The 14,166-nt window shown below is 26.5% G+C and overlaps 1 protein-coding gene across 1 annotated transcript; it reads right to left on the bottom strand.

The window, feature by feature from the left end:
• Window positions 1–370: 370 nt before the first annotated feature.
• On the bottom strand, window positions 371–13,660 carry LOC119673021 (dual specificity protein phosphatase 18-like). Its single transcript, XM_038084221.1, has 2 exons — window positions 13,406–13,660; window positions 371–1,261 (listed from the first exon to the last, which is right to left on the bottom strand). The coding sequence occupies exons 1-2, from the start codon at window positions 13,561–13,563 to the stop codon at window positions 667–669; spliced, it is 753 nt and encodes a 250-aa protein (XP_037940149.1). The 5' UTR covers window positions 13,564–13,660; the 3' UTR covers window positions 371–666.
• Window positions 13,661–14,166: the final 506 nt, after the last annotated feature.

Here is a 14,166-nt window from a genome sequence, read left to right on the forward strand (position 1 = left end):
ACTACCGTTTTAAAATAAGACATCGATTCCTGCTCTTGCCATTGCAACCCGCAATTTCTTCCTGCATGGTTTTTCGAATATCAATACTCCTGTGAAGCCAAAGAGAGCATAAACGAATTAATGTCCAAATATCCACCTTTATTCTTGTCCCACAATATGTGCTTCAAACGTATGAACTTCAAGAAATTGAGGGAATGAACCATTTTATTAAGAAAAATATGAGCTGATAATATTAATAGAACCACAGTAGACCTATCGGATATTGCAATGTGCGATAGCTAAACGCACCCACCCCCTTTGAAAATCATTCAAATCAATTTCTAACAAAAATAATTCCACTCATTTTAATAATAAATTAATACATCATTTTTATTTGAGTACTTAGGTGTAGGGTGCTTAAGCATAAAATAATATGATAAAATTCAGCAAAAATACTGTTACCAATTACATAAGGATTACGTAATTTAATTTTATGACATACGTGCACACTATGTGCTAAGACACTTATCAATATCAACATAATAACTACATTATCACGCACTCTTAACGAGATCCTGGACATCAACACTACTACGTTACAACTAACTATGACTATATAATACAGTTTACAGTTTAAAACCACAACAGGTGCAGATTAAAATAGACTTCAATCCATTCTCTATTCCACTAACGTCGCTTCAAGGCTTTACGTTGTCGTTGATAGAATTCTTCCATTGCCTTATATTCGGGTTCGTAAACATCGGGGATCTCTTTGTTCAGCGATTCGTAGAAAACCATTTGTACTGTACACCTGCCATGTAGCTGCTCTTCGTACTGTCTCAACTGTTGAAAGAAGCCTGTATTGGGACGTATTTGTGGACGTATTGACTTGACGTGTAGATAGGCTTCTCGCAAGGACATGCTGGCGTGTTTTATGAGGTAAGCAATGCACAATGAAGCCGAACGACTGACGCCAGCAACGCAGTGCACTAGAGATTTACCGCCAAGTTGCCGTACTTCCTCTATCATATCAGCAACTTCATCGAAATGTGCTGCCAGATCGACATCAGGCCTGTCTGATGCATTGATGCGCAAATAGAGTGGTTTTGTGATGCTGGACAGTGGCGTATCTGGCAATTCGGGTGCTACGTTGATAATGAAACGTACTTCGAGTTGATCGAGTATTTGTGGCATGGCAACACCAGCACCGCAGAGATATAGGCTGGGCAGTAGTTCGGAGATGCCTGGGAAGGGTGTGTGTTTGTGTATGGGTTTATGACAACTGCAAAAGAAATAAAAAAAAGATAAATTTCATTAATATATGTGAAACACTAAAGTTTTTAATAAAATAAAAAATAAAAATCATATTTTCTTGAACATAAATTTGTTTAAGATCGTTGAGTTATGACGAAGATTAATAAATAATTTCTGCAAAACAGCCGTAAACAACAACATTTTTGTGTTGAACAACAAATCTTAAGCAAATTGTTAAAAATAAATTATTTTGTGAATACTAAAAATATAATTTAAAATTAAGTAGCATAAATAAATAAAATAACTTAAATAAGTCGTAAAGTCTAATTTAAGAATTATTTCTTATTTTTCATATTAAATTAATGCCAAAATTCCACTTTTAAGACAAACAAATCAATTAAGAAAAAATATCTAAAATTTTCTAAAAACAAAAAACAATTTTTTATTATTGAAAAAATAATGAGAAATTAAAAGAGATTTTTTATAAATAAAAAATAAATTTTTTAAGACAAAAAAACTATAGTAAACACCTTTGCCTCTTAATTTTTTATTTTTTATTTTGTTTTTTGGTTTTTTTTTTTTTTTGATGGAATAAGCATTACGTGTTGCTAAGTTCAATGTTAATAGCACAAACAGATATTGTGACGTCACGTGAAAAATATTATTCTACGCCGCTGCGTAATTGTAAGGTTGAGGAAACTCAGCCAAACTTTTTAGTTAAAGAAAAATAAAAAAAAAAGATTTATTAAGAAAATTTAATAAAAGTTCTGCGAAACAAAATATTTTTCCAAACATATTTTCCAGGTTATCCGTCTCTGATTTTGATTCTGACGTCAATTCTCATTAATTCTCATATTTGTTAGTTTGGCCGGAGGAGGGCCAAATGTGAGACATTTCTGAACGCCAACCGTAGGCGCGAAACTTTCTGAATGAATTAAGAAATGAATTAATTTTTTAAATTTTCTTTGACGTCATCAATGTTGAGGATTAGCACAGTTAATGGGTCTGGTTTGTTTTACTCTGTTTGAGTCATTGTTCGGAATAGTAAATTTTGATTTATTTTTGGTTTGCTGTCAGGTAAAAAAAATAATATTTCGCTTTTGATGTTCTTTTGAAAAGAAAAGAATATTTTGAAAATAATTTCACCGGATGTGGAAACTTTCAAAAATAATTTTTTCCCTTATATTAATTTTTTTAAAGCACTTAAATATTATTTTAAAATAATTTTAAATACGGATAATAATAACAATAATTAAATGTGCCACGAATTTAAAAATGTCGATATTATTTAGTCTTATGTGCTACATAAAAGATTATACATATATATAGTCAATATTTGTTAGAGGATAAAATATTAATTGAGGAACTATTCTAACATATTTCATAAAGATATCAATTAAACTTAAAATATTGTAACCTCTTTAATTCTATGACCTTAATTCCATGGGCCTCTTCTTAATAGTACGCTTAAATCGAGGTAAAAGGTAATATTAATGGAGGCTTTGTCAGGTTCTAATAAAGCAACATTCCAACGATTCCAGTCGAAAACACTATACATAACCACAGTTACCTCCGATATTCTTTTACTTATAATCAATCATGCTAGACTCTCAATCAAAAAAATAGATGCAGCCCCAAATATATGAATAGTAAAGTTATAGCTTACATAGTTATTCAAATCGTCTCATCATAGATCTACTGTCAACTTCGAACAATTTCGTAGACTGAAAAGGAAAACCGCCAATAATCTCCTATAAATATATATGGTGTGACTCCATACCAAATATATAAATATATATGGATACATCTCTAAACGAAGTCCAAGCACTGCGTAATATGCGTCTGAAATTAGTTCATCTGAACTACTATTTATGATGAAGTAAACGGAAAAGGTTATGAAAAATTAAAATGATTAAAAAAATAATAGAGACTGTTTTAATTACTAGTTTTTGAAAGCCTATTGATACATGATTCCTAAACCTTTGGCTATGTATATTAAGCTATATTATTAATCATCTTATATTTTTTTATTTTTTTTTAACTTTTGCTGAAAACTTTAATTAACATATCGAGGTGCTTATGGTCCCACTTCCTTAATTGGAACCAAAACATAAGGATTATCTTTGAAGTTAATGATATCAGTAGCATAATTAGAAAATCATTGGGAATGTTGTTTTCCACTTAATGAAAAAAACGCATAATTAAGAGTACCTGAAGGAATAGTCTTAACAATGATAATTTCTTATATTACTTGTTTGCATTTTGAATTTGTTTTATATATCAACATATCTGATTTCAGTGCTTACTTCAATTCTGCAATATTTTATATACTATATCTTTACCTTTCTATAACCATTTGCTCATCAATCGTATTGAAAATCCGATTCTGATCAGACATAATCTAAACGTAAAGTAGATATTAAAAACCGAGCCGATACTAATGCAATTTTTGATCAGATGTATAATATCCTAAGTAAGATACGATATTCCCTTATATGTTTATGTTTAGAGTATCGTAGACAGTCTGACTACACTTTTAATACAGATTCTAACAATAAAAAATTTGTATTAGAACACCATAAGTAATTAGTAATATCATCTGACTGACCTGAATACATATCTATTAGAATATACGGATATACGAATTCTAGATGTTCATTTAAATAGTCTAATTATTTTTAAATAACTACTACTAAAAGATCATAGAAGATGAAATTATACAAAATAAATAATCAATAGGGTAAAATGAATATAGTTTAAGGTATAGATTGAAATTCATTTGACTATACTTGTGATATGATATCAATGCTACTAAAGAATCATATAAGATAATATTTTTCAAAATGAAAAAGTAGGCGTTCCGAAATCCTTTCACTTTATTTTTATAAATACACAGAATTTTAAAATATACTAAATTTTATATAATTTCGACAGCTTTTCAAGCAATTGAACCCATAAACCTATTTTTAGAAATAAAAATATTTATATGTTAAATAAATATTTTGGCCGCAACAAAATAAAATTTAATTAATGAGATTTTCTGTTTTTGCTTACATTTAAATTAATTCAAAAATCTCTAATGAGTGGTTTTACTAATTGTTAATTTTATATAAAATTTACAATTAAAATTTAGAAAACAAAAATATTTTAATTAGTGATATGCGTTAAAATTTTAGTGATTTTTATTAATTTAATTATTTATACTAAATTAATAGAATTTATATTAAATATTTTAGTGATAATTAAATTAAATAAAATAAAGTTAAATTCAGGTAAATTAAATTAAATAAAATTAATATAAATTAAATTAAGACAAATTAAATTAAATTAAAATAAATTGAATTAAGTTAAATTAAATTTTATTAAGCCAAATAAAATAATATTAAATAAAATTAAATTAAATCAAATTTAATATATTATATTAAACTAAATTAAATTAAATTAAAATTAATTGAATTAAGTTGAATTAAATTAAATTATAAAAAATCTAATAAAATTATTTTAATTTAAATTAAATTGAATTAAAGAAATTAAATCAAATAAAATAATTGAATAAGTAAGCCAAATTAAATTAAATAAATCAAATAGATTAATATTAAATTAAATTAAACGAATTAAAAAAATTAAATTAAAATTAAATATTAAATAAATCAAATAATAAAATGAATAAGTAAGTCAATTAAATTATAAAATCAAATAGATTAATAAATTTAATTAACGAATTAAATTGAAGATAAATGAAATAAATAAATCAAACTAAATTAATTGAGTTAATTAAAATTAAGTTAAATCAATTAAATTAAATTAAAGCGAATTACATCGAAGTGAAGTAAATGTATAAATTAAAATTATCAGAAATTAATTAAATTAAATTAAATTAAATTAAATTAAATTAAATTAAATTAAATTAAATTAAGTTAAATTGAATCGAATTTAATTATATCGAATTAAGTTAAATTTAGTTAAATTAAATTATATAAAATCAAATGAAATTATATTAAATTAAATTAATTATATTATATTAAATGAAATTACATCAAATTAAATTAATTTAATTTAATTATATAAAATTAAATAAAACTAAAATAAAAAAAAATTAAATAAGATTTTGATAAATTATATACCGGAATAAAACGTAAAATTATTCTATTGCATTATTAATTATCACTGCCAATTCATTGACAATTTATTTATACTTTCGATGTCTTATTAATATATTCTATTCCTATAGTAAATAACACTTAGAGTATTAATTTATAATCATTATCATTAAGTAAAAAATAATACTGTCAACATTTCACAAAATAATCACGAATTTCTTCTGGCAAATCGCCAAACTTAATCATCGCTCGTCACTTTCACTAGACCACACCGAGTACCAGAAGAAAATTCCTTCTTTTATTATTGTTTTTGTTAATGAAATTTTCCATTTTTTTTTTTTGCTATTTTTTGAAAAATAAAATATGAAATATCTTATGACACATTAGTAATATTGGGACAATAAATATTTTATATAATATAATAATTTTCATAAATAAATGCTAAATATTACTCAAGCAACAATAATAAGTCAGAAGTATTTGTGAAATACTTTAAGCAGAATCCGGTTATTAAAAATAATTATATATATATTTTTTTATATATTAATTTATTTAAACAACAAATTTCTACTACTCGTCGGTTTGAAGGATACTCGCTCGTAAGTGAAAGTGAAAGTGCTGTGCGCAAAACATTAATTGTACATTTTTGTCATATTTTTAAAATGACTCGTCATTTCATATATGAAAAAATGAATTTTTACAACGCAATTTATTTATTTACATTAATAAAATATTTATTTCGAAATATTTGTTGACATTTCAGCTTTTCAACAAATATCTTGAGACATATTTCTCATCGAGCGAGGAACATTAAAAATTGATTCGGTAGCCAAAACTATATTTTTCACACCTTTAATTTTGTACAAATTAATTTAAAATTATTTTTGAAGAACAAAAAATATTATGTTTAATGCATTAAATTTTGTTATCAACTAAAAATTTAGTTATTTTTTGTCATTTTTCATATTTCTCTGACAAGGTCAATGGAGTCGCTTTGATTTCGTCTGTAATTCGCAAACAAATAAATTAAGATTCTGACATGAAAACAATACATTTTTTAAATATTTTTAAGGAGTTTATTTATATTTTAGTTTTAATTATGCTCTTTAGTTTCTCATATATATCTCATGTATATATATCTTAAGCCAATATTTCCTGGCAACTGTCGGCGCACCGCTTTTCGCAAGTCCTTCACATTTTGATTTAATTGTCACAGTCAAGGCTGCCTTTGTGAAAATTTGCATGTGAAAACTGAAGTGTGTACTTATAGTTTGTGAAAATATTTATTTATAAAAATAACGATATTTTAAAAAAAAATTAAAATCATAAAACTAATTTTTCATTTTTATTTAATTTTTTTTTTTTAATTTTTTTTTAGTATGATTGTGGCACCATGCCACTTTAGCAGCAATTCAAAAAGTTACTCATAGGGTTTGCTTAATTATATTATTGAAATTAATTGTGATTTACGTATATTATATATAGTCATAAATGGTTTGCCTATATTATATATAATTATAACATATAATATAAATGTAACGCACAATAAAAATCGTGGTCGGAGTATTTAGCTCTTTGGGAGCCAGTATCATTTTAGGTAGATAGATTTTATACGAGTTGAGAACTTGTCACTACATCACTGCTTCTTTTGAGGTTTATTGTGACGCACCCACTTTAGTTCCATATGTGCGAGTAACAGTTAAAAATGCCAATTTGTTGTTTGGAGAGATTTTGCCTAATTCCGTGGATAGGCACTTGATAAGTACTGAAATCTGAGTCTGGCGAGACTATCACAGTGACACAGAATGTGTACTGCTGTTTCCTCTTCTTCGTAACAAAGTCTGCAGCTATCATATCTTGTAATAGCTAGGCTCGATAGATGCTATCAGGTTATTTCATATAAATGTGTAAATGAGTTGCCTTACAGTCCAGAATATCTTATTAGGTATTTTACTTCTAAGTGATTCAATACATTAGAATACTAGAATTATTATTATTAATAAATAATAAGCCACGAATGTACCGCAACCTAAAAGGTCTATTGTGAGCCTAAATGCCCAACTAAAACAATTCTAGTCTATTTACAAATCTCGTAATTGCTGTGGACTTAATTTCAGCTCATTTATTTGGAGTCAAGACACCGCTTCCAAGGTAGTCAAGCCTACGTCTTGCCGCCCATGGACAGTTGCATAGACCATGTTCTGCTGTTTCCTTCTTCTCATAACAATTTACTAAGATAAGACTAAGTTACATATATTCGTAATTTGAATGTTGTTAATATAACTTGAATCATTTGTTTTTTTTCGAGAAATTGTAAGATGTACGATATCAATTTTATACAATTCTTAAGTGTTCTTTGAGAAAAATTTTAAAAAAATTCTGACCCAACTGCTTAAAACTAGGTTTCCGCATAACAAGTTAGAGCTTAAGCATTCTCTTGATAATTTGTTGATGCCGGTCCTTATGCACGTCTGACTGTTAAGTTCATCAAACGAAAGCACATTAAGTTAAATAGTTTTTCAGTTCTAAAAGAGTAAAAAGGTTGTCAGATTTGTTTGACCTCATTGCAAATGATCTCATGTGCTAGCAATAAGTAATTTTGAGAGATCACTAAAGAGGGATAGAGGAGACAAGCAAGACAACTGAAATCAGTGAGGCTCAATGAAGTAATTAGATATGTCATTTTATGGATGTGTCTTTATATTATAAGATTTAAGTGCAACAATTAATCTCTATAGAATAATTAATTAATTTTATTATAATTACAAAATTATATATGATCACATTAGTTTTTAATAAACTAATTAAATTTTATTTAAAAATAAAATTTTTATTAGTTTTCTTTTATAATAAATTTTTTAATGTGAATAAAATTAATTTTCCACACTTTGAGATTTTTTCACCTACAATAAATAATTTTCTGCGTGCAACAGATTTTTGTGCACCGCTGGCCCCGCTAGTCCCGCTCACCTAAGACCTAACAGCAACAACCGTTTGAAATAAGCTATGAAAAATTCAGAAATGAAAGTTCTGCTCTATTAGTTCGGACAGAAATAACGAAAACATGAGTGAGGAATGCACCTCGATGCATAAAATTTTAAAATGTATCTTTAGAATGCGGCTAAGATAATACATTACATAAGAAAATAAATAAAAACTGAATTCTGCGGAAAAGAAAACACTGAGAAATAAATTTGAAGAAGTTTTTAGATACGCCGCATTTCTGTTTAATAATTTTTATATCACATATGAAAATTTTTAATTTTTCATTAAAAATTTTTAATGAATGAAATAATTGAAGACATTTTCTAATTTTATTTTTGAAACATTGAAAATATTAATATGGAACACTCTGCTATGATAGGCAAGTGCAGATTTAGTTTTTGGCTAGTTTTTTATTTAGAAAGACATGAAAGAAAGAATAACACTCAGACTCATAGTGGAAATTGCCAGAATCACCACTGATCACTTAGTTCGATGGTGAAAATCACTATAAAGTCACCAGCATCTTTCATCTCCACTATACCTTTTATCTTCGTTAAGTCAAATTTCGACCACAGTGGAAGTTGGAGCACTATACCTTTCACCTTTAGTTAGTCAAGCTTACTTTCATAGTCTTAATTGGGGCACCATTACCTATCATTCTCGTTAATTCAAATTTAATACCACACTGGAAGTCATAGTTGCAAAATAATTAACTTTCATCTCTAGTTGTCCAAACATGGTTCCACACTTTCAGTTCGTGAACTGCCAACAATCGTGTCTAAATAGCCAATTTTCATTCCATGGTGGAAATCTCATTTGAGATACCATTAATTTCTAGTTAGCCTAGTTAAGTCTAATAGTGAAATCGGAACTAGGATTGGAACTAGAATAACCTTTATCGTTAGTTAGTCAAGTTTAGTTCTACAAGGAACGAATTATTTGGGAATTGTTTACCTTTTATTTCATTTGTAAGAAGCCAAATATGCTTTTGTAGGTATAGTCTTAAACCAAGCAGAACTACCTTTAATCTCTAGTCAGACAAATTTCGTGCCACAGGGAAGTTCTGAGACAAACCGTCTCTTATTTTTAGTTAAGCAAGTTAAGTTCAATAGCAAAATCTCAGTTAAGACCCCACTAACTTTCATCTTCAAAACAAGTTCTACAATGAAAGTTTAAGTTCGGATTTTAATATCTTTCGCTTATGAGCATTCAAGCTCAGCTCTATAAGGGAACTCTTAATTGGACCAGAACGACCATTCTACCTAGTTAGCCAAGTAAGTTAAATGGTGAAAAAATAAGTTGTGGCACCACTATCAATAATTTTTCAAGCTAATATAGCTTTTACAGAACTTAAGGTATATTTATCGGGGTAACACTATTCATATAAATAATATTAATATTTTTAACTAAGAAACTAAAATAAAACTTAATCACGAGCTTTTCTTTTAACAATATCGTTCATAATGTTTACCGAGTCCTCATATTCTACTGCTGAGATTATGAGTATATTATCTTATTTTATGTTAATCGCAACAAAAAATTTGAAACAACAACGATGTTGTGTTGTACGCTATAGGACTTTGTTTCTATGAAGTTCACTTAAGTGAAAGATTAGGTTGTTATTATTTTTTTTTAATGATCCTTTATTGGATATTAATAGTACAATCTCAACTATATGTTAATTTATTACTATTACTCTATTGTACTTAATAGATATTAAGTAATACGTGTGCGCATTTACGGAACCAGTATTCACCTCCCATATAGGTTATTATGGCATAATATATCATCAAGAATGTTATTCCACCTGGTAATGAAAACTTTTTTATTTTAACCTACATATAGAATATAGTATAAATAACATTAACCACCCACTTTCTTTAAAAATTAATTAAAGTTTTAAGAATTTATTTTCCTCTTTTCTTTTGCCTGATACAGTCTGCATTCCAAATTAAATTATTTCAATTTTTTTTAATTTTTTCTACTAGAAAACAATTAACATATATTACAATAATTTTAATTTTAACGTTGAAATGCCATTTTTTATGGCATGAGCTCACGCTATAATTAAGGTAATTTTTTAAATGCGTCCGTCGCGACGTCACCCTCGCCGAGTGTCATATCCAATATATGGAGAATACTTAATACATGGCACAGTACGAAGTTAAAATGACATAATCCGGCCTTGAAATGTACTAGTATAGATATTTCAGGCAAAAATAAATAAATAAAAATATTAAGTGTTTTTCTGTAACACGAATTCAAAGTTTATTCGATATTCAAAGGTAAGCAGACGAGCGGAGTACAAGAGTATATGTGGATTACATACTCTTGAGTATCTTAAGTATCTGAGAAAATTATATATTCCTTAAAAGAATTTCATTATAAACAAAAATTGCTTTCCATTTTATTATTGTTTAAAGATGTATTGAAGAGTATATTACATAAACATTTGTAATTTATAGCAAAATTCTACTTATATATGTATATACCCATATATGTATATACATAATAAACTTTATATTGCACTAAGGAAATATACTTTTTGCAAGCTATGGTCAAATAATCGATATCAATATTATTTTATATTAATAATTTTTTTATACGTATAAAAAATATTAAACATATATACATTTAAAGTATATTATAAGAGATATTCCTTCTTAATACAATTTTTTGCAGTACACCGACTATAATGTCAGAAGTATTATTGATTTTCTTATTATGAATGGCATGACTGCAGTACTTTGAGAAAATATTAGCAAGTCATAAAAGCAATAATATAAATATTATATATTGCGAAAATGATTTAGCAAACAATATAGAGTATATAAAGACCTAAACGTATTTACTACACTGCGTACATGAACATAAACTTACAAAAACCCAATGATTGACTTAATATAAGTAGGGTTAAAATTCTGATTTTATGAGAGATCGAATATACACTAGTCCACATAGATTCACAATTAATATTAGGGAATAATTTACTACTACTAAAAATATTTTTAAATTTGGATTACCTATAGCTTCTTTAACAAAAGATTATACTACATTTAATGGTTCCGAAAACAATCGTGAATATAATGTACTTGTGATTCAAATTTTTATTAAGTGCTTATAGGTATTTTAGTTTATTACCTAAACCTGGCCATTACATGGTATATACAATATCCTTAAAACATCCTCTTTGAGACATCTGTAATTTCTAATTTTCGATGAGTTTTTCGCCATATAACTAGCAATAGTTAGATTATAATTCCACAGATGTTTGTCCAGAAGTTTGAAAGCATCGAGAATTGAAATACTGTCTGCATATATATGATCGCTGGCATAACTCCACAATTACACAAAAATATAGGCCAATGATGACAAATCACTGCTGTCGTCACTAAAAGGTGATATCTCACGTTCAACAAAGTTCTCGTGCTATAAATTAATATAGCACCATCTACCATATATAGTACACACTATATATGTTAGACTATTACATTTTTAATTTCATAACACTAATTTATTTTATACAAGCAGAATTGACACTATGCCTTTAACTTTCTTCATTTTCGAAGAAACTTCAGAGAAATCAAAATATACTCCAAGCGAAAAATGGACATATGATGCCTTAAATGATAGATTTGACTGATAAATGGAACTCAAACACGATTACCAAAGTATGGTCTTAATCTCTGAATTTCTCCAATATATACTCTAATCTATGTCTCTAGGTTTAGAACAATGTTTATAAAATGAGATGTCATCTAATGAGAGTGTGCAATTTGTTAGTTGAAATGGACTTTGAATGGGCTATTTTAAATTGGATTTATTGACAGTGGAGTAGTTCAATCCAATCATGTTATGTGATTTTGCCGTTTAAGAAAATGCTTGCACAACAAAAGTAAGACCAAAAAGAAATTTCTATACTCGTTTGGAGGGGAAATGTATCTATAGAGGTAATGTTGGAATAAGAAAATTTTGAAAAACTTGTATGTAGTATACTAAAAAAGAGATTGGGAACATTGGTATATAGCTGAAAAACAGAGAGAGTTTTAATTCATCTAAAACTCTTCAGCATATATTTTCACACTTCTGTTTTTCAACCATTTTTCTAATAATTGGATGTCTGACGTATTGTCTTTTTTATTTCAGTTATAAATCATAGTATTTTTCATAAATTAAATAATTTTAGAAAATAAATAATAAAATATAGTAATGAAACTTCGTTATGTATAAAAGATATATGACTACTATATGCTATTAATGTAAAATTTTATTTAAATAAAATCTACTGAAAGCTCCTTTTATCTCTATTTAGTCTATTTTTATTAATAATCATAAAACCTGTTTTAAATTGAGGTCATTTGTAAGCTCTCAGACATATTGTTTATATATCAGCTCTATCTATCTATCAGCTTAACCATTCGATCAGACTAAATACTAATATAAGCAAATCAACAAAAATATAAACATTTACCTAGAAGTCTATCTAATAAGAACCCATATTAAAATATTTTGTAAATCACCTCAAATCCTTACGAAAGTCCAAAAAAAGGAGTTATTTTTTATTTATTTATAAATTAAGAAAACCTTTTTACAAATATTTAATCCAATAACTTTGACATATATGTTAAATGTTAAATGTTAATATATTTCAAAAAAAAAGTACTATAGTTTATAACAAAAAAAAAAATTTATACTAAGTTAATAAGTAATTATAGTGATAATTAATTATAATGATTTGTAATTAAAAAAAATATTAAAGTATTATAATTTGTAATTAAAATTATATAAATTTCTATATCAATTAATAAATTAAAAATTTTTGTGAATATAAAATTCATATAAAAAAAAGTTTAAAAAAAATTAAAATTTTTTTCGTGATGTAAAATAATAATTACTGAATAACTACTTAATAATATAATAAAATAAAAAAACTTATCATAATTTTTCATACTGCAAAATCGAATGATATGAAATCGAATATAATATATTATTATATATACTATATTATTAATTTTAATAAAATATTGTAATATATTGAATTAATGTATATTGTCTAATTTTTAATATTTCTTAATAAATTTATTTACCTTTCTGTACTATTCTTCAAGTCCTTAACATTTTCCTTATCGTCTGAAATTTGAGTTGCCTTGAGAATGTTCTGTATGTCTTCAACAATTTTCAATTTATTGGTTGAAGCCTCGGACAAGGCGTTTGGAAGTTGAGATTCTGGTACCAAGATCTGCATTTTGATGTCTTTTCACCTCTGTTAACTATTACTATATTAATTTTTATTTATTTTCTGTATAGTTTTATTTATATATTATAGATTGTTTTTTATTAGAGTTTTATTTTGTTTTATGTTAAATTTAATTTCACTCAATTATTTAGTAGTTCTTTTTTTTTTTTGAAATATTAATTATAAACACAAATATTTCATATATAAACACTGAAGAGTTTATTAGTTCTTTGGCGAAAAAAATGTTTAACAAAATAAAAATTCCACAAATTCCACTGCGAACAGTGCGGCGGCTTGTCTTGTGATAATTTGTGTGGCGTTCACAATATGCAAGAATTTTTTATTTAAAATTTTCTTTATAATTTTTTTGCAAAAATATTTCAATTGTTTTAAACGCAATTTTAGAAAAATTTTGATTAAATTTTCATAAACTCCCAACCACTTCTTTACTTAACTGTGTCTGACCACAGACTGAGTCATTACTCAACAAATCACCAAACGCAAAGTGTTTATTTCATACAAAAACTTTCGTATAATTTCGTTTCTTTTTGTTTACCAACGAAGGCAACGAAATTATTGTGTGGTGAATTACTTTCTTCTATTCAACGTGCG

The sequence above is a fragment of the Teleopsis dalmanni genome, chromosome 1, assembly GCF_002237135.1.
Source record: "Teleopsis dalmanni isolate 2A chromosome 1, ASM223713v2, whole genome shotgun sequence".
In the NCBI taxonomy this organism is placed as follows: domain Eukaryota; kingdom Metazoa; phylum Arthropoda; class Insecta; order Diptera; family Diopsidae; genus Teleopsis; species Teleopsis dalmanni.

What these genes read in the sequence shown, in the direction of transcription:
- LOC119673021 (XM_038084221.1), bottom strand. Translation starts at nt 13,563, where the DNA reads ATGCAGATCTTGGTACCAGAATCTCAACTTCCAAACGCCTTGTCCGAG. An exon ending in TTGAAGAATAGTACAGAAAG is followed by an intron (nt 1,262 to 13,405) that starts GTAAATAAATTT and finishes TTTCTTTTGCAG; the next exon opens with TTGTCATAAACCCATACACA.